The sequence below is a fragment of the Pseudophryne corroboree genome, chromosome 7 (assembly GCF_028390025.1).
Source record: "Pseudophryne corroboree isolate aPseCor3 chromosome 7, aPseCor3.hap2, whole genome shotgun sequence".
NCBI classification, from domain to species: Eukaryota; Metazoa; Chordata; class Amphibia; order Anura; family Myobatrachidae; genus Pseudophryne; species Pseudophryne corroboree.
The window spans coordinates 226,827,527-226,850,406 of NC_086450.1; the positions used below are offsets into that span (position 1 = coordinate 226,827,527).

General features: G+C 47.7%; 1 protein-coding gene across 1 annotated transcript in view; it reads left to right on the plus strand.

The window, feature by feature from the left end:
- The first annotated feature begins 1,346 nt into the window (after window positions 1-1,346).
- PTPN4 (protein tyrosine phosphatase non-receptor type 4) overlaps window positions 1,347-22,880 on the plus strand; it is a 444,417-nt gene continuing 422,883 nt past the window's right edge. Inside the window, exon 1 of the mRNA XM_063933984.1 lies at window positions 1,347-2,635. Coding sequence (XP_063790054.1) covers window positions 2,536-2,635 — 100 coding nt within the window. The 5' untranslated portion in view covers window positions 1,347-2,535. The remainder of the gene's footprint in view (window positions 2,636-22,880) is intronic.

Sequence of the window (22,880 nt, forward strand, 5' to 3'; positions counted from 1 at the left end):
TTATTGGCTCACGGATGTCACGTGTTTTGGATAGCCAATAAGATGCCGTTTTGAGAACCGAGTAAAACCGAATCCGCTCATCTCTAGCAAGAATGACATAAAGTCTTTTCCGAGAAACTCAGTAGAGCTCCTCAGTGTGCATCCAGTCTGCCTGGGCACAGATCTAAAACTGGAGTTTGGAGGAGGGGCATAGAGGGAGGAGCCAGGTCACACCATTTGAAAGTCTTAAAGTGCCCATGTCTCCTGCGGATCCCGTCTATACCCCATGATTCTTGAAGTGTCCCCAGCATCCTCTAGGACGTATGAGAAATATATATATATATATACACATATACACATACATACCCAACCCCCACGTGTGTACGTGTGTGTGTATACCCTCCAACAATTTCCACATAAAAATCGATACAAATTCGAAAAGGCGGCTGGACCACGTATTAAAGCGGCGTGGCCACGCCCCTTTTCCTATACTTTCAATGGAACTTTGAAGCGCCAAAAATCAGTACAGACCATAAAAAAAAGGTACTGTACCTGCCGAAAAGGTACAGTTAGAGGGTATGCGTGGGTATGTGTGTGTGTGTGTTTATACCAAGCTGTATAACATAGGCCCTCATTCCGAGTTGTTCGCTCGCAAGCTACTTTTAGCAGCATTGCACACGCTAAGCCGCCGCCTACTGGGAGTGAATCTTAGCTTAGCAAAATTGCGAACGAAAGATTCTCAAAATTGCGATTACACACCTCTTAGCAGTTTCTGAGTAACTTCAACCTTACTCGGCGTCTGCGATCAGTTCAGAGCTTGTCGTTCCTGGTTTAACGTCATAAACACACCCAGCGTTCGCCCAGACACTCCTCCGTTTCTCCAGCCACTCCCGCGTTTTTCCCAGAAACGGTAGCGTTTTTTCGCACACACCCATAAAACGGCCAGTTTCCGCCCAGAAACACCCACTTCCTGTCAATCACATTACGATCACCAGAACGAAGAAAAAAACGTGAGTAAAATTCCTAGCTGCATAGCAAATTTACTTGGCGCAGTCGCAGTGCGGACATTGCGCATGCGCACTAAGCGGAAAATCGCTGCGATGCGAAAAAATTTACCGAGCGAACAACTCGGAATGACCCCCATAGAAAGGAGCTTTGAAGGCGATGACGCTCTCACGCGCAGCTCCCGACACGTCCGGCAGGTGGCACTGCCTCCACATCTCTTACAGGTTGGGATGTGACAAGATGGCGTCGGCGATGATACAACACGAAGGTTCTTCTGTATACAACGTGGCAGAGACGGGGTTAAGAAGGTGACGTCACCCCTGTCTAAAACACTCGCGATATCTGGACTGGAGATGACTGCGCCATGTTCGGTTGCTATGCTGCGGGCTGAGGGCGGGATAGGAGGTGTGACCGGTCACAGGCTGAAGGGGCGGGAACACAACACCCGACTCCTCCCAGCACCGAGGCCGGAGCCGACACATAGACCCCGGGCCGGGGTCCCCGGACCCGTCTCCTTCCGCCGTCCAGTGATTCCTCCGGAGCCTCGGGACCTGCCGTCAGATCGCATCTGTAGATCGTTGTCTCCTGGGACACGCACACCCTTTCCCCCTTGACCCCTTAGAAATCCATCCTACAGACCCGCTCCTGTCTTCTCTATATCTAGCGCATACAGTATATCCCGCTAGCCAATATAAATCTATCACACAAATTCCCTCTCTTCGTCTCCATAAATCTTTTCACTGTCGTCTCCGGCAATCCCCCACTTAACCCCATCCTATTTTCTCCTTTATCATCCTCCACTCCTGGTACCTCCCTGGCCACTAATCCCCACCTATAGGTCTTTCTTATTGTCACCTATAGATCTCCACGAAAGATCAATTACAGTACCCATAGATTAATATAGCGCATTTATGCACACAATCACCTATAGATCCGTATAGTCTATCACTGCACCTATAGATCTCTTTAGTACTCTCTGCATGCTGTCGTCTATAGATCCCTATATCCATTCACTGCACAGTCACCCATACATCAGCATATACCATCGCTGTCACTTAGAGATTCCTATACCTGCACACACTCCTCCATACCATCACTGTCCCCTATATAAACCCCATCATTAAACACTGTCCCCTTTCAATACATTTATCCTACCGTTATAGACAGTCACTTTAGAAAACTGTGTCCCATTGCTATACATTGTCACATGCAAGATCAGTTTCCCATCGTTATACACACAAAACTGCAGCTAATTATCACTGCAGTCATCTATAATTTGTATAAGCTCTTGCATATTTTCCTGTTGTCACATATAGCTCCCTGTACAGCTTAATGCTTTGTTTGATACAACTGCCACACACAGATCTCTATCATTGCCATTACGTGCCCTCTCTCTGCCACCTGGGTACTCTCTGCCTCCCTCTGCTTCTGTTCTCCTGCAGACTGTCTCCAAACCATTCCCAACCTATTCCCTGTTCAGTTCCCTACCCCAAATACCCTCCTTGGTCATAGCATGAGGCTCTATCTACCCGGACTGGCGCCTCCCCTGGCATGCCAGTGGGACTGAGGGCTGGGAACAAGACACCTCAGCGGTACCAGCTGGAAGACCCATTTCCTCACCACAAACTGCAAAAGTGGCTTTTATATGAAGGTAAAGTTTTGTGTAATATGTCCCACCACTCCATATCCCTTGTGATGAACTCCTCATAGGTGCCATGTGGAAGATTTTGATCCCAGCCCCTCGCATGACCCTGATAAATGGAGATATTACCAAGCTGTCAGCAATAGGGAGCCATCTCTTGTTTGTGTGATGAGTATGTGCTGCTGTGTGCCTATCCTGTGAATTGCCCTTTTTAACCCTTCGCTGCTAGCATGCTGTGCTTGTGTGATCCGTCTTAGCTGCATATCTGTATTGTTTACCTGTATATACAAGGAACCTGCTTGGTGTATTCCACGCTGCTCTGACAATATTTGCAATGTAAGCACCTCATGATGTTATCTAAACTGCACTTTGAAGAATCGTCCCGTTTATAGCTTTGTTTTTCTGATTACAACAATATACTGCTGATGAATGCAGTCTGAGCGTAGAGATATAGACCTAGAGTGACGTCATTAAATGTGCAATGTTGTGGCCAGAGAGAACTAATTCCACATTGTCAAAAGATGCTCAGAGCACATACATCCAGTTTATCACTTTCTCTGCTTGACTGTGGAAAATTCTATTTTATTTTTCTTTATGACCACGTAACTAAATACATTCACTTGTGACTAAAATGAAAATATTAACGATCTGCATAATTATTCAGATTTAGTGCATGTTCCAGTACTGGTAAGTGGTAGTTACATACTGTGCCATACAATCGCTGCAAGCAGTCACCTATATTATCTGCTGCATAATAACCATGCATTATAGTGCTGTGCACAAGCACGGACATTAATCTCTTTTGTTAAACACCTGCCAGTCGGGCAACTAATCATTGCTTTGTAGAATACGTTACATGATGTGTACGTGTCACATAGGTTATTGCACACGGGTAGTGCATGTACTGCTGCTCGCTGATCTCCGGCCGGTATCTGCTTTCAGCACCTGCAGTTGAATCATGTCTCTGTGCTGCTAATCTTTAGAAACTGCTCCATCCAATAGTCCTTTTCCTATTTATTTAGTTTAATAATGGAAGAGAGATGCCCTGTTGAACTGTGTGGATTATTTGAAGTAAACATCGTATTCTATGGGGCTCCATTGTTGCAGTGCGTTATTTTCTTTTTTTCTTTCTGTCTATGGAATAAAATTACTTCAGTGGCACAGTGGTTAGTATTACAGTGCATATAAACACCTGAGCAACACCCTTTTGCTCTACTAGATATTGAAACGTGCCTGTGGCAGATTTGCATCCATTCAGCCAAAAGAGCATTAGTGATGTGGCTCAAGAGTTTAGTCTGTATTCCAATCCAAAGATGTATGATAGGGTTGAAGTGAGAACTTTGTAAAGAGTATATATAGGCCAGGTAAATTCTTCTACATCAAATTGCGCCAACGATTTTTTAACGGACATTGCTTTTTGCACTGGGCATTATTATGATGAAACAGGCAAAGGCCTTCCCTGAAGTGTTGGAAGCCCTGGGATGTCATTGTATGCTGTAGTACTAAGATTTCCTTTTGCTGGAACCAGTGATATGTACAAGGTGATAAAGGAAGTAGCCAATCAGATCCTAACTGTTAATTTACATATTGGAGCTGATTGGCTGCTGCCTTTATCACCTTGCACATATCACTGGTTTATCACTTTCTTATGCCTTCTCCAGGTTAATACATCTGCCCCCCTGATTTGTCCATCAGACTAGTAGATAGGGAAGAGTGGTTTGTCCAATGACTGCTTACACCACTTCAGCTATTTGGCATTGTCCGTGGAGGTCTAAGGGTTGTGTGCGACTGCTTAGCCATGGAATCTCATCCCGTGAAGCACATGTGCAGACTTTGCTCCCAGAGATAGTTTGTAACTAGGCAGTAACTGAGGGCAGACATTTGTAACATTCTACACTGCTCTGTCCTGTTCTGTGAACTGCCTTTTCACTGAGCTCTTTCCACTTAACAGTAACAGCACTTACAGTTGACTTTAAGGCAGAAATTTGATGAACTGTCTTGTTGAAAAGGTGGAATCCTTTGGCAGTGCCATGCTGAAAGTCACTACATTTTTCAGTACTAATTCTATTGCTGATCTGTGATTTTGGAGATTGCATTGCTGTATGCTTGATGTTATGCATCTGTTAGAAGTTGCAAAACACTAATCAGTAATAATGCCACATTGGTTGGCATTTTATTATACATTAGAGGTAGCAAAGTGGTTGAATTCTGAGCATCCCAGGTAGGGGAAGCAGGAGTGACCGAATCCTGGGTGATGCCAATAGGCTGATCAGACCAAGACTCTCATACTATAGTGAGGTCTGCCACTAGTGTCCTGTGCAATACATGATTCCCTCCTCCTATAAGTCGACATGTTGAATTATTTTTTGTTTGTTTGGGGGGGTGTGGGTGATGGGGGTTCTGCCAAATAATTAGTCTCATGGACTTTTTGGACGCCCAAACAAAAGTCACAATTCATTTGTGTTTGGGCGCTCATGTACATTCTGCGCTCGACAACAGTGTTAGTAAGCTCAAGAAAAGGGGATGTAGACTGGAAAGACAATGGAGGAAGACTAACCTAGTGGATGACAAAATAAAACTAATAAAGCATAACAAAGAATATCAATCAACACCCGTAAGAAATCACAGTTCCTATCAAATGAGATCACGGCAGCAAACAATAGGCCAGCTCAACTTTTCCGCACAGTGGAGATGCTTTGCAAGCCAGCATACCTGCAGACTGATGAAACCCTCTCCCAGGCAAGATTCATCGAGTTTGCAGACAAAATATCCACCATCCGGGCTGGAATATCCACAGTGCCATCAAAGGAGTGCCAAATTACAAAGCCTGCCAGTTTAAGCCACCTGCCTTCATGGACCAGCTTTGACCCAGTAGATGTAAAGGACGTTGCTGAAATTGCTCGGATTTTGCGTTCCACCACCTGTGATATGGACCTGGCCTCAACCAAGCTTCTAATAGGTTGTATGGATGTAATTGTTCAATGCTCTTTACAGACAGGCATTTTTCCTGGACCCCTAAAGGAAGCAATTGTTAGACCTCTTTTTAAAAACTCTAATTTAGATCCCGACTGCATGACAAACTACAGACCGGTATCAAACCTTCCTTTTCTAGGAAAGGTTAATGAGAAAGTGGTTGCAAATCAACTGGAAACCCACCTGACAACCCATGATATTTATGATCCATTCCAATCAGGATTCAGGAAAAGACATAGCACTGAAACAGCCCTGGTGTGTGTGTGTTAAATGATCTTCTGATGGCAAGAGACAGGTGACTGTTCAATATTAATCCTTCTGGATCTCTCTGCAGCATTTGATACCGTGGACCATGGGCTTCTGATTGAGCAAGTGATACATTTTTGTTAACTGGATGGCACAGTCCTAAGCTGGTTCAAATCATGTCTCACAGGTAGGTCACAGAGAGTATCGTCTGGAGTATACTCATCACCATCAGTGCCATTGTCATGTGGTGTCCCACAAGGTTCTATACTGTCTCCCATGCTTTTTGCAGTATACATGCTCCCACTGGGTGAAATAATCAGGCGCCATGGCCTGGTCTACCACTGCTATGCAGATGATACACAACTGTACTTGTCCTTTGCTCCGGTCACTGATAACCCAATAGCAACCCTAAATGACTGTCTAGCTGAGCTCCAGGAGTGGATGAGCGCCAGTTGGCTGCAACTGAACCCGGATAAAACAGAGGTCCTTATGATAGGACCACAACATCAAAGGACAAGACTGCAGCATAGCCAACCAACTGGACTTACACTCGGGGATTCAGAATTACAAACCACTGATTATGTGCAGAATCTTGGCGTTGTCCTGGATGGTGGCTTGACACTAAAGGTGGCCATCCACTACTCAGACTTGTCTGAACTGCAGGTAGCATCAGATTTCTCTTGAACTCTCCCGGGAGCGTCCCGGGAATTGGATCAGACCCTGGCTTTAATTTTCATTACATTCACTTCAGATATATCTGATGCAATATATCATGTGCCAGATCGCATCAGATATATCTGATGCACACATGCTACATGTGATTGATCTGATGCTGCTGCTGCCGCTGTTCCCCCTCTTGGTGGGTGGGAGTGGCTAGGGAGATGCCAGTCAAGTGACGCTTCAGATGAATCTGATCAGATACATCTGAAGTAAAAAAAAACAATCCGATGTGCACCTGTTTTCTTCAGACTCAGATAAATAGTTGGGGCAGCCTCAGAGATCTGTAGTTCAGACATATCTGACACGGGAGTGAGCATTGGATCGGAAGAGCCATCCAATGTGACACTTTTCTTCAGATATGACGGTCAGATGTGTCGAAATCTGAAGAAAACTGCCCAAATCGGACTAGTGGATGGGGGCCTTTAAACATCAGATATCAGCCACAATCAAATCCTCATTCTTTCACCTGAGGAACATAGCCAGAATCAAGCACAAAATTCCCTCAGATGATCTGCCAAAAGTCATACATGCATTTGTATCTAGTGTTCACTCTAGAATCCGGGCAGGTCGCCGGACCTAGAGGGGCACTACCGTGCGCACCGAAAATGGGGCGCGGCCATACAAAATAGGGGCGGGGTCATTGCGGTAATAAAAGTGGGCGGTTCAGCCCGCAGACGTAAAAAAAAAGGGGGCATAGGCGGCCGGCGGCGTCATTGTTGGGGGCTTGCTGGGCTTCCCCCAACCGCTCTATCAGCGTGAATGGATGCGCGCTGCATCTTTACACGCTGTGAGGGCAGGAAGCGGGCGGCAGTTTTAGCAGGGCGCCGCAGAAAGGGCAGGGCGAGTTTTGCCCTTAGAAAATCGTCCAGGGCGCGGCGCCCTGCTAAAACTGCCTAGCGTGAACACTATGTATCATCTCTATTAAACTACTGTAATGCCCTCTACCTTGGTCTCCCAGCAAAAGAATTGCACCGCTTACAGCTGGTGCAAAAAACAGCTGCCAGGCTGTTAACCATTCAGCCCCGTTCTAGCCACATAACACCCATCCTCTACTCCCTTCACTGGCTGCCTGTAAGGTGGCGAATCATTTTAAAGCTTGGCTTACTGAGTTTCAAAGCACTACATGACCAGGGCCCAAGGTACCTGAAGCAGCTTCTGATTCCATACTGCCCCATTCGATTACTGCGATCTATCGATGAGGGACTTTTAGCAGTACCTGTACCTAGAATCTCCCGTAATTCATCTGGGGGTCGAGCTTTTAGTCATGCGGCTCCGACTCTATGGAACTTGCTTCCCTGCACAGTGCGAGAGGCCCCAACTATAGAATCCTTCAAAAGTAGACTCAAGACTTTCCTGTTTACTCAAGCATTTTCACAATGTCCCTTTAGTATCTACAGTACATGCCTCTGTATTTTATGAAAAGCTGTTCTGTACTTCATTACTTTCTGTACTATATTATGCTATGTATCTGTTAAGCGCCTTGAGTCCTATTGGAGAAACAGCGCTATATAAATAAATAATTATTATATCCAGCGACTTTATCTCCATCCAAGGCTTAGAAAATAGACCTTTATGTCCAGTATTCTGTAAACTGAAACACCTGCTGATTTGCTTCCCATTTACGAGCACCAAATAATTTGTTGTGGAAGTAGTATGTGTGGTGACCTACAATCCCTGATATACATCATTTTACTGTAATCCCCCTCACAATGTAGTAATCTCTTTTCTCTATCGTCCTAAGTGGATGCTGGGGTTCCTGAAAGGACCATGGGGAATAGCGGCTCCGCAGGAGACAGGGCACAAAAAAGTAAAGCTTTTACCAGATCAGGTGGTGTGCACTGGCTCCTCCCCCTATGACCCTCCTCCAGACTCCAGTTAGATTTTGTGCCCGAACGAGAAGGGTGCAATCTAGGTGGCTCTCCTAAAGAGCTGCTTAGAGAAAGTTTAGCTTAGGTTTTTTACTTTACAGTGAGTCCTGCTGGCAACAGGATCACTGCAACGAGGGACTTAGGGGAGAAGTAGTGAACTCACCTGCGTGCAGAGTGGATTTGCTGCTTGGCTACTGGACACTAGCTCCAGAGGGACGATCACAGGTACAGCCTGGATGGTCACCGGAGCCGCGCCGCCGGCCCCCTTGCAGACGCTGAAGAGAGAAGAGGTCCAAAATCGGCGGCTGAAGACTCCTGAGTCTTCATAAAGGTAGCGCACAGCACTGCAGCTGTGCGCCATTTTCCTCTCAGCACACTTCACACAACAGTCACTGAGGGTGCAGAGCGCTGGGGGGGGCGCTCTGAGAGGCAAATAAAAACCTTATTAGAGGCAAAAAATACCTCACATATAGCCCACAGAGGCTATATGGAGATATTTAACCCCTGCCTAACTTCAAAAATAGCGGGAGACGAGCCCGCCGAAAAAGGGGCGGGGCCTATCTCCTCAGCACACAGCGCCATTTTCTCTCACAGAAAAGCTGGAGAGAAGGCTCCCAGGCTCTCCCCTGCACTGCACTACAGAAACAGGGTTAAAACAGAGAGGGGGGGCACTGATTTTGGCGATATTGTATATATATAAAAGATGCTATAAGGGAGAAACACTTATATAAGGTTGTCCCTATATAATTATAGCGTTTTTGGTGTGTGCTGGCAGACTCTCCCTCTGTCTCCCCAAAGGGCTAGTGGGTCCTGTCCTCTGTCAGAGCATTCCCGGTGTGTGTGCTGTGTGTCGGTACGTGTGTGTCGACATGTATGAGGACGATGTTGGTGAGGAGGCGGAGAAATTGCCTGTAATGGTGATGTCACTCTCTAGGGAGTCGACACCGGAATGGATGGCTTATTTAGAGAATTACGTGAGAATGTCAACACGCTGCAAGGTCGGTTGACGACATGAGACGGCCGACAATCTATTAGGACCGGTCCAGGCGTTCAGAAACACCGTCAGGGGTTTTTAAAAAACGCCCATTTACCTCAGTCGGTCGACACAGACACAGACACGGACACTGAATACAGTGTCGACGGTGAATAAACAAACGTATTTCTCATTAGGGCCACACGTTAAGGGCAATGAAGGAGGTGTTACGTGTTTCTGATACTACAAGTACCACAAGAAAGGGTATTATGTGGGAGTGAAAAAACTACCTGTAGTTTTTCCTGAATCAGATAAAATAAAATGAAGTGTGTGATGATGCGTAGGGTTACCCCGATAGCAAATATTGGCGTTATACCCTTTCCCGCCAGAAATTAGGGTACGTTGGGAAACACCCCTTAGGGTGATAAGGCGCTCACACGCTTATCAAGTGGCGTTACCGTCTCCAGATACGGCCGCCCTCAAGGAGCCAGCTGATAGGAAGCTGGAAAAATATCCTAAAAAGTATATACACACATACGGTGGTTATACTGCGACCAGCGATCGCCATCAGCCTGGAGATGCAGTGCTGGGTTGGCTTGGTCGGATTCCCTGACTGAAAATATTTTATTCATGTACAGCATTTAATAGGATGCATTCTATATATATGTATGTGAGATGCACAGAGGGATATTTGCTCTCTGGCATCAAGATAAGTGCGTTGTCCATATCTCCCAGAAGATGTCAGGGACACGACAGTGGTCAGGTGATACAGATCCCATACGGCAGATGGAAGTATTGCTGTATAAAGGGAAGGAGTTATTTGGGGGTCGGTCCATCGGACCTGGGGACCACAGCAACAGCTGGGAAATCCAACCTTTTTTACCCCAAGTTACATCTCAGCTAAAAAAGACACCGTCTTTTCAGCCTCAATCTTTCCTTTCCCATGAGGGCATGCAGGCAAAAGGCCAGTCATATCTGCCCAGACATAGAGGTAAGGGAAGTAGACTGCAGCAGGCAGCCCTTTCCCAGGAAAAGAAGCCCTCCACCGCGTCTGCCAAGTCCTCAGCATGACGCTGGGGCCGTGCAAGCGGACTCAAGGTGGGGGGGGTAGTCTCAAGAGTCTCAGGGCGCAGTGGGATCACTCGCAAGTTGACCCCTAGATCGTACGAGTATTATCCCAGGGGTAAAGATTGGAGAGTCGAGACATCTTCTCCTCGCAGGTTCCTGAAGTCTGCTTTACCAACGGCTCCCTCCGACAGGGAGGCAGCATTGGAAACAATTCACAAGCTGTATATCCAGCAGGTGATAATCAAAGTACCCCTCCTACGACAAGGAAAAGGGTATTATTTTTCCACACTATATTGTGGTACTGAAGCCAGACGGCTTGGTGACACATAGTCTAAATCTAAAATGTTTTGAACACTTACATAAAAGGTTCAAATCGAGATAAAGTCACTCAGAGCAGTGATAGCGAACCGGAAAAAAGGGGACTATATGGTGTCCCTGGACATCAAGGATTACCTCCATGTCCAAATTTTGTCCTTCTCATCAAGGGTACCTCTGGTTCGTGGTACAGAACTGTCAATATCAGTTTCAGACGATGCCGTTTGAATTATCCACGGCACCCCGGGCCTTTTTACCAAGGTAATGGCCGAAAAGATGTTTCTTCAAAGAAAAAAGGCATCTAAATTATCCCTTACTTGCACGACCTAAAAAGGGCAAGTTCCAGAGAACAGTTGGAGGTCGGAAGAGCACTATCTAAAGTAGTTCTTCGACGGCACGACTGGATTCTAAATATTCCAAGAATCGCAGCTGTTTTCCGACGATACGTCTGCTGTTCCTAGGGATGATTCTGGACACGGTTCAGAAAAAGGTTTTTCTTCCCGAGGAAAAAGCCAAGGAGTTATCCGACCTGTCAGGAACCTCCTAAAACCAGGAAAGGTGTCTGTACATCAATGCACAAGAGTCCTGGGAAAAATGGTGGCTTTTTACGAAGCAATTCCATTCGGCAGATTCCATGCAAGAATTTTCCAAAGGGATCTGTTGGACAAATGGTCAGGGTCGCATCCTCAGATGCACCTGCGAATAACCCTGTCGCCAAGGACAAGGGTATATCTTCTGTGGTGGTTGCAAAAGGCTCATCTATTGGAGGGCCGCAGATTCGGCATACAGGATTTGATCCTGGTGACCACGGACGCCAGCCTGAGAGGTTGGGGAGCAGTCACACAAGGAAGAAACTTCCAGGGGGTATGGACGAACCTGGAAAAGTCTCTTCACATAAACATTCTGGTACTAAGAGCAATCTAAAATGCTCTAAGCCAGGCGGAACCACTCCTGCAAGGAAAACCGGTGTTGATTCAGTCGGACAACATCACGGCGGTCGCCCATGTAAACAGACAGGGCGGCACAAGAAGCAGGAGTGCAATGGCAGAAGCTACCAAGATTCTTCGCTGGGCGGAGAATCACGTAATAGCACTGTCAGCAGTGTTCTTCCCGGGCGTGGACAACTGGGAAGCAGACTTCCTCAGCAGACACGATATTCACCCGGGAGAGGGGGGTCTTCATCCAGAAGTCTTCCACATGCTAGTAAACTGTTGGGAAAGACCAATGGTAGACATGATGGCGTCTCGCCTCAACAAGAAACTGGACAAGTATTGCGCCAGGTCAAGAGATCCACAGGCAATAGCTGTGGACGCACTGGTAACACCTTGGGTGTACAAATCAGTATATGTGTTTCCTCCTCTGCCTCTCATACCAAAGGTATTGAAGATTATACGGTGAGGAGGAGTAAGAACAATACTAGTGGCTCCGGATTGGCCAAGAAGGACTTGGTACCCGGAACTTCAAGAGTTGGTCACGGACGACCCGTGCCCTCTACTTCTGAGAAGGGACCTGCTACAACAGGGTCCCTGTCTCTTTCAAGACTTACCGCGGCTGCGTTTGACGGCATGGCGGTTGAACGCCAGATCCTAAAAGGGAAAGGCATTCCAGAAGAAGTCATTCCTACCTTGATTAAGGCAAGGAAGGAAGTCACCGCGAAACATTATCACCGCATTTGGCGAAAATATGTCGCGTGGTGCGAGGATCGGAGTGTTCCGACGGAGGAATTTCAACTGGGTCGTTTCCTACATTTCCTACAATCAAGATTGTCTATGGGTCTCAAATTGAGATCTATTAAGGTTCAAATTTCGGCCCTGTCAATATTCTTCCAAAAAGAATTGGCCTCAGTTCCTGAGGTACAGACTTTTGTTAAAGGAGTACTGCATATACAGCCTCCTGTGGTGCCTCCGGTGGCACCGTGGGATCTAAATGTAGTTTTAGATTTCCTCAAATCCCATTGGTTTGAACCATTGAAAAAGGTGGATTTTAAATATCTCACATGGAAAGTGACTATGTTACTGGCCCTGGCTTCCGCCAGGAGAGTATCTGAATTGGCGGCTTTATCTTATAAAAGCCCTTATCTAATCTTCCATTCGGATAGGGCAGAACTGAGGACTCGTCCGCATTTTCTCCCTAAGGTGGTATCAGCGTTTCACCTGAACCAACCTATTGTGGTGCCTGCGGCCACTGGCGACTTGGAGGACTCCAAGTTGTTGGACGTTGTCAGAGCCTTAAAAATATACATTTCAAGGACGGCTGAAGTCAGAAAATCTGACTCGCTGTTGATACTATATGCACCCAACAAGTTGGGTGCCCCTGCTTCTAAGCAGAAGATTGCTCGTTGGATTTGTAACACAATTCAACTTGCTCATTCTGTGGCAGGCCTGCCACAGCCTAAATCTGTTAAGGCCCATTCCACAAGGAAGGTGGGCTCATCTTGGGCGGCTGCCCGAGGGGTCTCGGCATTACAATTCTGCCGAGCAGCTACGTGGTCGGGGGAAAACACGTTTGTAAAATTCTACAAATTTGATACCCTGGCAAAAGAGGACTTGGAATTCTCTCATTCGGTGCTGCAGAGTCATCCGCACTCTCCCGCCCGTTTGGGAGCTTTGGTATAATCCCCATGGTCCTTTCAGGAACCCCAGCATCCACTTAGGACGATAGAGAAAATAGGAATTTACTTACCGATAATTCTATTTCTCGGAGTCCGTAGTGGATGCTGGGCGCCCATCCCAAGTGCGGATTATCTGCAATACTGTACATAGTTATTGTTAACAAATTCGGGTTATATTGTTAAGGAGCCATCTTTAAGAGGCTCTTTCTGTTATCATACTGTTAACTGGGTTTAGATCACAAGTTGTACGGTGTGATTGGTGTGGCTGGTATGAGTCTTACCCGGGATTCAAATTGCCTCCCTTATTGTGTACGCTCGTCCGGGCACAGTACCTAACTGGAGTCTGGAGGAGGGTCATAGGGGGAGGAGCCAGTGCACACCACCTGATCTGGTAAAAGCTTTACTTTTTTGTGCCCTGTCTCCTGCGGAGCCGCTATTCCCCATGGTCCTTTCAGGAACCCCAGCATCCACTACGGACTCCGAGAAATAGAATTATCGGTAAGTAAATTCCTATTTTACACTGTTGTAATTCTATTAAATGTGTTAACTGTACTTAATGGATTGCAGTATGTTGTCTTTTTACCAAGCAACTAGGGAACTAGATGAACAGCTGTCTGCAGTCGGTGTAATCCGGCTCATTGCTGACCTAATGTTGCATAAAGCATCCTATGTAATATATAATGTTGTATTGTTTTGTGCATGTTGTATAAAGCACAGATCCCTATTGAACTAGATGTGTATATACTGCCCATTTAACTCTGGCCTCTTTCATTTAATTTGTGAAACGGAATAGCTCCTAAATAATAAATGACCAACTTCCTCCATTTATTACAATGGAAAAAAAAAAATTATATAGGAAAAAAAAAGATTTCTGTATATAATAAAAAAAATAAAATAAAAAAAAATAATTTTTTTTTAATATATATATATATGTGTGTGTATGTATGTGTGTATATATATATATATATATATATATATATATATATATATGTTTGTATATATTTTATATCAGGTGCAAAACCAACAATTAAAAAAAAAATGAAAATGTATGCTGATCACACTGTTACAATATGCAGCTCTCCAATTTGTAGTCTGTATAGATACTGTACAACAGAACTCGACCGAAATATGTGTATCTTTGAGCTCTCGGATACACATTTTTCTACCTCCATTTAAAGCTGCAATAGAATTGTTAATTTAACTTTTTTTTTTCTGTTTTACAACCATATAGCTGATTTTCTTCAGTCTCTGTGTGTGTACATTTATTGTCTAATTTCTGCATTTCTCCAAATGGAAACATGCAGGTATAATAAATATAAAATAATATGATGTGTACAATATTGTACCCTTAACTATAATGAGTACATTGTTTAAAGGAATAATGTGCGTAAATGGGGGGGGGGGGGGGGGAAATAGCCTACTTTCAGCATTGTTTAATAGTATGTGTTGGGTCTGAGTCACAGGATAGAAAGGGCTCAAGATTAGGCAGTCAAGAGCAGGGGTGGGCAATTATTTCAGCTGAGGGGCCACTTCACATTTCCTGTCAGTATCCGAGGGCCACAAACAAAATAGCAGCTCCCCCCACTTGCCAAAAATATAGGGACGTGGCTTCATGTGGAAGGGGTGTGGGCAAAAAATAATACAGATTCATATAAGGCTGCACAATAGTCTCCATTATTCAAATTGCGCCACACAGCACCACTTACACACATTACACCAGGTAGAGCCCCCTTTTACACATTACAGCAGGTAGAGCCCCCTTTTACACATTAACATTTTATTTAGGATAATTATTGCGCAGCAAGCAAATTATCCAGTGTCTTATAGCCCCTGGGGAAAGGTGTGACACAGTGATAGAACACGGGGTGTGTGACACAGTGACAGAACACGGGGTGTGTGACACAGTGACAGAACATGGTGGAGGTGACACAGTGACAGAGCACGGGGGGGGTGACACAGTGACAGAACACGGTGGGGGTGACACAGTGACAGAACATGGGGGGTGACACCAGTGGTGTCAGAAGGCGGGTGCGGGGGGTGCGACCGGCACTCGGGTGTCCCCCTTGGACAGGGTGACACCAAAGTGCCAGCTCTTCTGCTGTGACAGGAGCCGAGTGCTGCAGTGAGATAATCTCCTGCAGCACTTGGCTCCTGTCACAGATAAGAGCCGGCACACACACAGTCCAGTCTCCGGGGTCAGCCAGCATCTTTGGGGCAGCTGGACATGCCCCCGGAGCGAAAGAGAAAAGACCCACCAGGCCACACCCCTTCTAAATTAGGTCACACCCAGTTTTCGGGCGCCACGCGGCCGGGGGAAAGCGGGGGCGGGTGTAATAGTACAGAGTGCGCTCCGGGTGTCACCACACCCGGTGATGCCTTTGGGCGACACGGTGACAGAACACGGTGGGGTTGACAGTGACAGAACACGGCGGGGGTGACGCAGTGACAGAACACGGGGGGGTGACACAGTGACAGAACACGGGGGGGTGACACAGTGACAGAACACGGGGGGGGACAGTGACAGAACACGGGGGGTGTGACACTGTGACAGAACACGGGGATGACACGGTGACAGAACATGGGGGGGTGACACGTGACAGAACACAGGCGTGACATGGTGACAGAACACAGGAGGGGATGGTACAGCGAAAGCTAAAGTTCTCTCCCCGCAACCTAAAAAAAGTCTGACGCCACTGCCCGCACACACAAATATACACACACTATCACACACACACACTCTCTCTCTCACACACACACTTTATTTCACTTTTCCCATTTACTTACTGATCTGGCTGGCAGTGGCAGGAAGGATGGATCTGTAGCAGTTTGCCTCTTGTCCCGTGTAGCTCCGCCCCCTGAGGTCCTGTGTAGCCCCCCATCGGCACATAGCTCTGCCCCCTTTTCGGCTGAACACAGCCGTTGTCACTGTGGACGGGAGGAGGAGGAGGCTGCTACAACGCAGCAGGGGAGAGAGGCGCCGCCGGCAGCTAGGAGGTACTGCAGTGCAGGGCAATGACAAGCAGCTCAGCCGGTCGGGCCGCTTGTCATTACTCGCTGGTGGGAGGCAGTGGGCCGGGCAGGATCGGTCTGCGGGCCGCATCCGGCCCGCAGGCCGTATTTTGCCCACCTCTAGTCTAGAGTGAGAGTACTAAATCAACTAGAGCTAGTGGGATAAGAGTGGACCTGGGACTATAGCTCTCTACAGATGGTGGTTGGTTAGGCTCCTCCCCTCCTTACATCTCCGACCTCATTCCCACACACACTCCCTTCCAACCACTTTCCTCTTACAATGAGTGTCTCCTCTCAACCCTGATTACCACCTCCAGTGCCCGTCTCCTTTTCTGCTCCAATCACCTGGAATATCATCCTTGGCTCTACCTGGCATTTAATATAGTGAAGCGACGGGTCTTGAGAGTGCACTTTAGGGGTTGAGTGTGTGGGAGAGTCTGGTCAGGCAGGTTAGGGTGGTTCCTGAGGTGGGGAACAGCATGGGAGATGTTGCAGGTGGTTGAATACACTAATGGAAAGCTGCTGTGCAATTGATCATTAAGCTGAACATAAATGTAACTTGGGTTCCAACTACAAGTAGTAAAAGCCCCTTCAATTGGGTTCAGCAAAATAGTCTCAATATCGCCACTGAACATGTTGGCATGTCGCTTTTCTTCTCCTTGTGCCTAATTCTAATGACACCGCTAACACTTATACTGAGCCTCCTTGGAATGTCAGTATTATGGCTGTGTCAACATTGTCATCGCGTACATAGTAAATGCAAACCCTTGATTTCATTAGTGAAAATGCTGCAGGTTAGGTCTATTATGTCACTTATGGAACTGTCGCACCAGACCTCTCAAATCGTTTGTAACCAATATTTGATGTTTCCAAAAAATACTCTCACATGGCCACTCTGTTCCTGAGTTATAACTAGCTGCATACTTGTTGTCACCGTTGCTTAGTTATCAGTAAGGATGGAGAAAGCTCTTAAGGTGCGTACACACGGTGAGATCCTTGCTATGCCCGATGTTGACTATGTGATTTCCCTTGAAATCCCCCAGAGCCCAGATAGCACAGATAAGGTGTGTACACATGGTAAGATCTTTTCTTCCGATTCTGACTATATAGTCAGAATCAGAAGAAAAGATAGTGCAGATCGCAAGGTGACAGTCACCTTGCGATCCCGATCCGATGCGCGGCCCCGCGCGGTCGGCATCAGCCGAAAAAATAGGCTGTGCAGGCAAGTCAATCCTGACTATCTCTATAGAAGAGATAGTCAGGATTGACACTTAGCCAAAATCGCACAGAACCAGGATCGCAAGCACACTCATTATGTGCTTGCGATAATGGCTAAGTGCCGACCCGGCCCCCCGTCGCACAGTGAGAATCGGATAAGTCCGAATCTCACCGTGTGTACACACTTTTAAACTGAGGGCAATCAGGCTGATTCTGAGATTGCAATTGCTTGACCGGTATTGGGCATTAGCTTGATAAACGCACTCTTAACAATGAAAATCCACAATCTAATTTCTCTAACGTCCTAGTGGATGCTGGGGACTCCGTAAGGACCATGGGGAATAGACGGGCTCCGCAGGAGACAGGGCACTTTAAGAAAGAATTTGGATACTGGTGTGCTCTGGCTCCTCCCTCTATGTCCCTCCTCCAGACCTCAGTTTGAATCTGTGCCCGGACGAGCTGGGTGCTACTTAGTGAGCTCTCCTGAGCTTACTATAAGAAAGTATTTTGTTAGGTTTTTTTATTTTCAGAGAGATCTGCTGGCAACAGACTCTCTGCAGCGTGGGACTGAGGGCAGAGAAGCAGCCCTACTCACTGAAGATAGGTCCTGCTTCTTAGGCTACTGGACACCATTAGCTCCAGAGGGATCGTACACAGGATCTCGCCCTTTGTCGTCCGATCCCGGAGCCGCGCCGCTTTCCCCCCCGCAGAGCCGGAAGACAGAAGCCGGTGACAGAAGCAAGAAGACTTCAAAAGCGGCGGCAGAAGACTCCAGTCTTCAAACTGAGGTAGCGCACAGCACTGCAGCTGTGCGCCATTGCTCCCACATTAAACCCACACACTCCGGTCACTGTAGGGTGCAGGGCGCAGGGGGGGGCGCCCTGGGCAGCAATTAGGAACCTCTTGGCAAAAAGCAGCATATATACAGTTGGGCACTGTATATATGCATGAGCCCCCGCCATTATTTTAGACACAAACGCGGGACAGAAGCCTGCCGCTGAGGGGGTGGGGCTTCTTCCTCAGCACTCACCAGCGCCATTTTCTCTCCACAGCTCCGCTGAGAGGAAGCTCCCCAGGCTCTCCCCTGCAGAAACACGGTAAAAGAGGGTAAAAAGAGAGGGGGGGCACATAAATTAGGCGCAAAAAGCTTATATACAGCAGCTACTGGGTTAACACTAAGTTACTGTGTGATTCCTGGGACATATAGCGCTGGGGTGTGTGCTGGCATACTCTCTCTCTGTCTCTCCAAAGGGCCATGTGGGGGAACTGTCTTCAAAAAAGAGCATCCCCTGTATGTGTGTGGTGTGTCGGTACGCTTGTGCCGACATGTTTGACGAGGAAGGCTATGCGGAAGCAGAGCGGGAGCAAATGAATGTGGGGTCGCCGCCGACGGCGCCGACACCTGAGTGGATGGATATGTGGAAGGTTTTAAATGATAATGTTAACTCCTTGCATAAAAGGTTGGATAAAGTTGAAACCTTAGGACAGTCGGGGTCACAGCCCATGCCTGATCCCATGTCGCAGAGGCCGTCAGGGTCTCAGAAGCGCCCACTATCCCAAATTGTTGACACAGATACCGACATGGATTCTGATTCCAGTGTCGATTACGATGATGCAAAGTTACAGCCTAAATTGGCAAAAGCCATCCGTTATATGATTATAGCAATGAAGGATGTGTTGCACATCACAGAGGAAACCCCAGTCCCTGACAAGAGGGTTCATATGTATGGGGAAAAAAGGCAGGAGGTGACCTTTCCCCCTTCACATGAGCTAAATGAGTTATGTGAAAAGGCTTGGGAATCTCCAGATAAAAAACTGCAGATTTCCAAACGGATGCTTATGGCGTATTCTTTCCCGCCAACGGACAGGTTACGCTGGGAATCCTCCCCTAGGGTGGACAAAGCTCTAACACGCTTATCCAAGAGGGTAGCCCTGCCGTCACAGGATACGGCCACCCTAAAAGATGCTGCGGACAGAAAGCAAGAGGGTACCCTGAAGTCCATTTACACACATTCAGGTACCTTACTAAGGCCGGCAATTGCGTCGGCCTGGGTGTGTAGTACTGTAGCAGCATGGACGGATTCCTTATCTGAGGATCTGGATACCTTAGACAAGGATACTATATTAATGACCCTGGGGCATATAAAAGACGCTGTCCTGTATATGAGAGATGCTCAAAGAGACATTAGCCTACTGGGCTCTAGAATAAATGCAATGTCGATTTCTGCCAGAAGGGTCCTGTGGATTCGGCAATGGACAGGCGATGCCGACTCAAAAAGGCACATAGAGGTTTTACCTTACAAGGGTGAGGAATTGTTTGGGGAGGGTCTCTCGGACCTGGTCTCCACAGCTACTGCTGGAAAGTCAAATTTTTTGCCATATGTTCCCTCACAACCTAAGAAAGCACCGTATTACCAAATGCAGTCCTTTCGTTCACAAAGAGGCAAGAAAGTCCGAGGGGCGTCCTTTCTTGCCAGAGGCAAGGGTAGAGGAAAGAAGCTGCACAACACAGCTAGTTCCCAGGAACAGAAGTCCTCCCCGGCTTCCACTAAATCCACCGCATGACGCTGGGGATCCACAGGCGGAGCTAGGCCCGGTGGGGGCGCGTCTCCGAAATTTTAGCCACAAGTGGGTTCACTCCCAGGTGGATCCCTGGGCAATAGAGATTGTGTCTCAGGGATACAAGCTGGAATTCGAGGAGATACCCCCTCACCGATACCTCAAATCGGCCCTGCCAGCTTCCCCCTTAGAGAGGGAAATAGTGTTAGCTGCAATTCACAAATTGTATCTTCAGCAGGTGGTGGTCAAGGTTCCCCTCCTTCAACAAGGAAAGGGTTATTATTCGACCATGTTTATGGTACCGATGTCACGTCTAGAAAAGTTTGGGGATCCGGCAGTTGAGACTTGCCCAAGGAGGTAGCAGGCTGGGGAAGAACAAAATGAGGGGGTTGGATATAGTTCCTTTGCATGGGATACGGAGCAATGAAGGATGTAGGCGGAGTTTGAGAGTCAATGGAAAGTATTTATTATGTACAGAGCAGAGGTAGAAAACTGAGGTTGATGAACGGTGACTTGAGAACGTGGTCGTAGAAAAAGAACTGTGGAACTGTGGGTGAGAGTAAAACGAGGCTGAAGACAAGAACCGTGGACTGCGACTTATGAGATGAAACTGCGGTAGAGGAGCTGAGAACTGTGGACGGTAGTTTTGGTCGTGACTGGAGACTGAGAACTGTAGACTGTGGCTTGAAAGATGAAGCTGGAGATAACGAGCTGAGGACTGTGAATGGTGGTTCGAGGACTTGGCTGGAAGCAAGAATCTGCGGACTGTGGCTTGGAGGACGAGGCAAGAGACCCAGGGTCGTCCGTGCCCAAAGGATCTTACTGAACCGGGTTTTCCAAGAGCGTCTCCACGGGCAGCAGCAGGCTAGGAACGGGAAAACTGCAGCAGCAACTGAGAACTGGCAAAGCAGGGTTAGAAGTACCAGAATACAGCAGGAATCCTGGGAGCACAGGCTAAAGCACCTACAACAGGGTTGTAACTTGAAGCACTGGCATCCCTGTCCTAAACCAGCCCCCTTTTATAGGAAGAAGTCTCCCTGGATTGGCTGGAAAACTAGGAACAGGAATTATGTCAGAAACTTGGTCTCCAACATGGCGGCGCCCAGTAATGCAGACCTTTTCTGACAACATGCTGCTCACTGCCCCTGGTCTCCTAGGCAACGGCTTAGCGAGAGCGAGCTGCTGCAGCGGCGTTCGCCGCCACGAGCGGACCCCCTCAACGCCATTACCGCTGCCTGTACCCTTGAACCCAGCGCCGCAGCTCTCCACCGCCGCTGCCCGGCCGCCCGTGAAGCCCGTCCCGCGTTCCGGTAAGACCACTGACGCTGACAACCGAAACCGGACGGTTCGGTCAGACCCATATTGAATTTAAAATCCCTGAACATATACCTGAAAAGGTTCAAGTTCAAGATGGAATCGCTCAGAGCGGTCATCGCAAGCCTGGAAGGGGGGGATTTTATGGTGTCTCTGGACATAAAGGATGCATACCTTCATGTCCCCATTTATCCACCTCATCAGGCGTACCTCAGATTTGTGGTACAGGATTGTCATTACCAATTCCAGACGTTACAGTTTGGTCTCTCCACGGCACCAAGAATATTTACCAAGGTAATGGCGGAAATGATGGTGCTCCTGCGAAAGCAGGGGGTCACAATTATCCCATACTTGGATGATCTCCTCATAAAGGCGAGGTCCAGAGAGCAGTTGCTGATCAGCATAGCACGCTCTCGGGAAGTGTTACAGCAGCACGGCTGGATTCTAAATATTCCAAAGTCGCTGCTGAATCCTACGACGCGTCTGCCCTTCCTGGGCATGATTCTGAACACAGACCAGAAGAAGGTTTTTCTCCTGACGGAGAAGGCGCAGAAACTCATGACACTGGTCAGAGACCTATTAAAACCAAAACAGGTGTCGGTGCATCACTGCACGCGAGTCCTGGGAAAGATGGTGGCATCGTACGAGGCCATTCCCTTCGGCAGGTTCCATGCGAGGACCTTTCAATGGGATCTGTTGGACAAGTGGTCCGGATCACATCTACAGATGCATCGGCTGATCACCCTATCCCCCAGGGCCAGGGTGTCTCTTCTGTGGTGGCTGCAGAGTGCTCACCTTCTCGAGGGCCGCAGATTCGGCATTCAGGACTGGGTCCTGGTGACCACGGATGCAAGCCTCCGAGGGTGGGGGGCAGTCACACAGGGAAGAAATTTCCAAGGTCTGTGGTCAAGTCAGGAGACTTGCCTTCACATCAATATCCTGGAACTAAGGGGCATATACAACGCCCTAAGTCAAGCGGAGACCCTGCTTCGCGACCAAACGGTGCTGATTCAGTCAGACAACATCACCGCAGTGGCTCATGTAAACCGCCAAGGCGGCACAAGGAGCAGGGTGGCGATGGCGGAAGCCACCAGAATTCTTCGCTGGCCGGAGAATCACGTAAGAGCACTGTCAGCAGTGTTCATTCCGGGAGTGGACAACTGGGAAGCAGACTTCCTCAGCAGGCACGACCTCCACCCGGGAGAGTGGGGACTTCATCAAGAAGTCTTCGCGCAGATTGCAAGTCGGTGAGAACTGCCACAGGTGGACATGATGGCATCCCGCCTCAACAAAAAGCTACAGAGGTATTGCGCCAGGTCAAGAGACCCTCAGGCGATAGCTGTAGATGCACTAGTGACACCGTGGGTGTTCCAGTCGGTT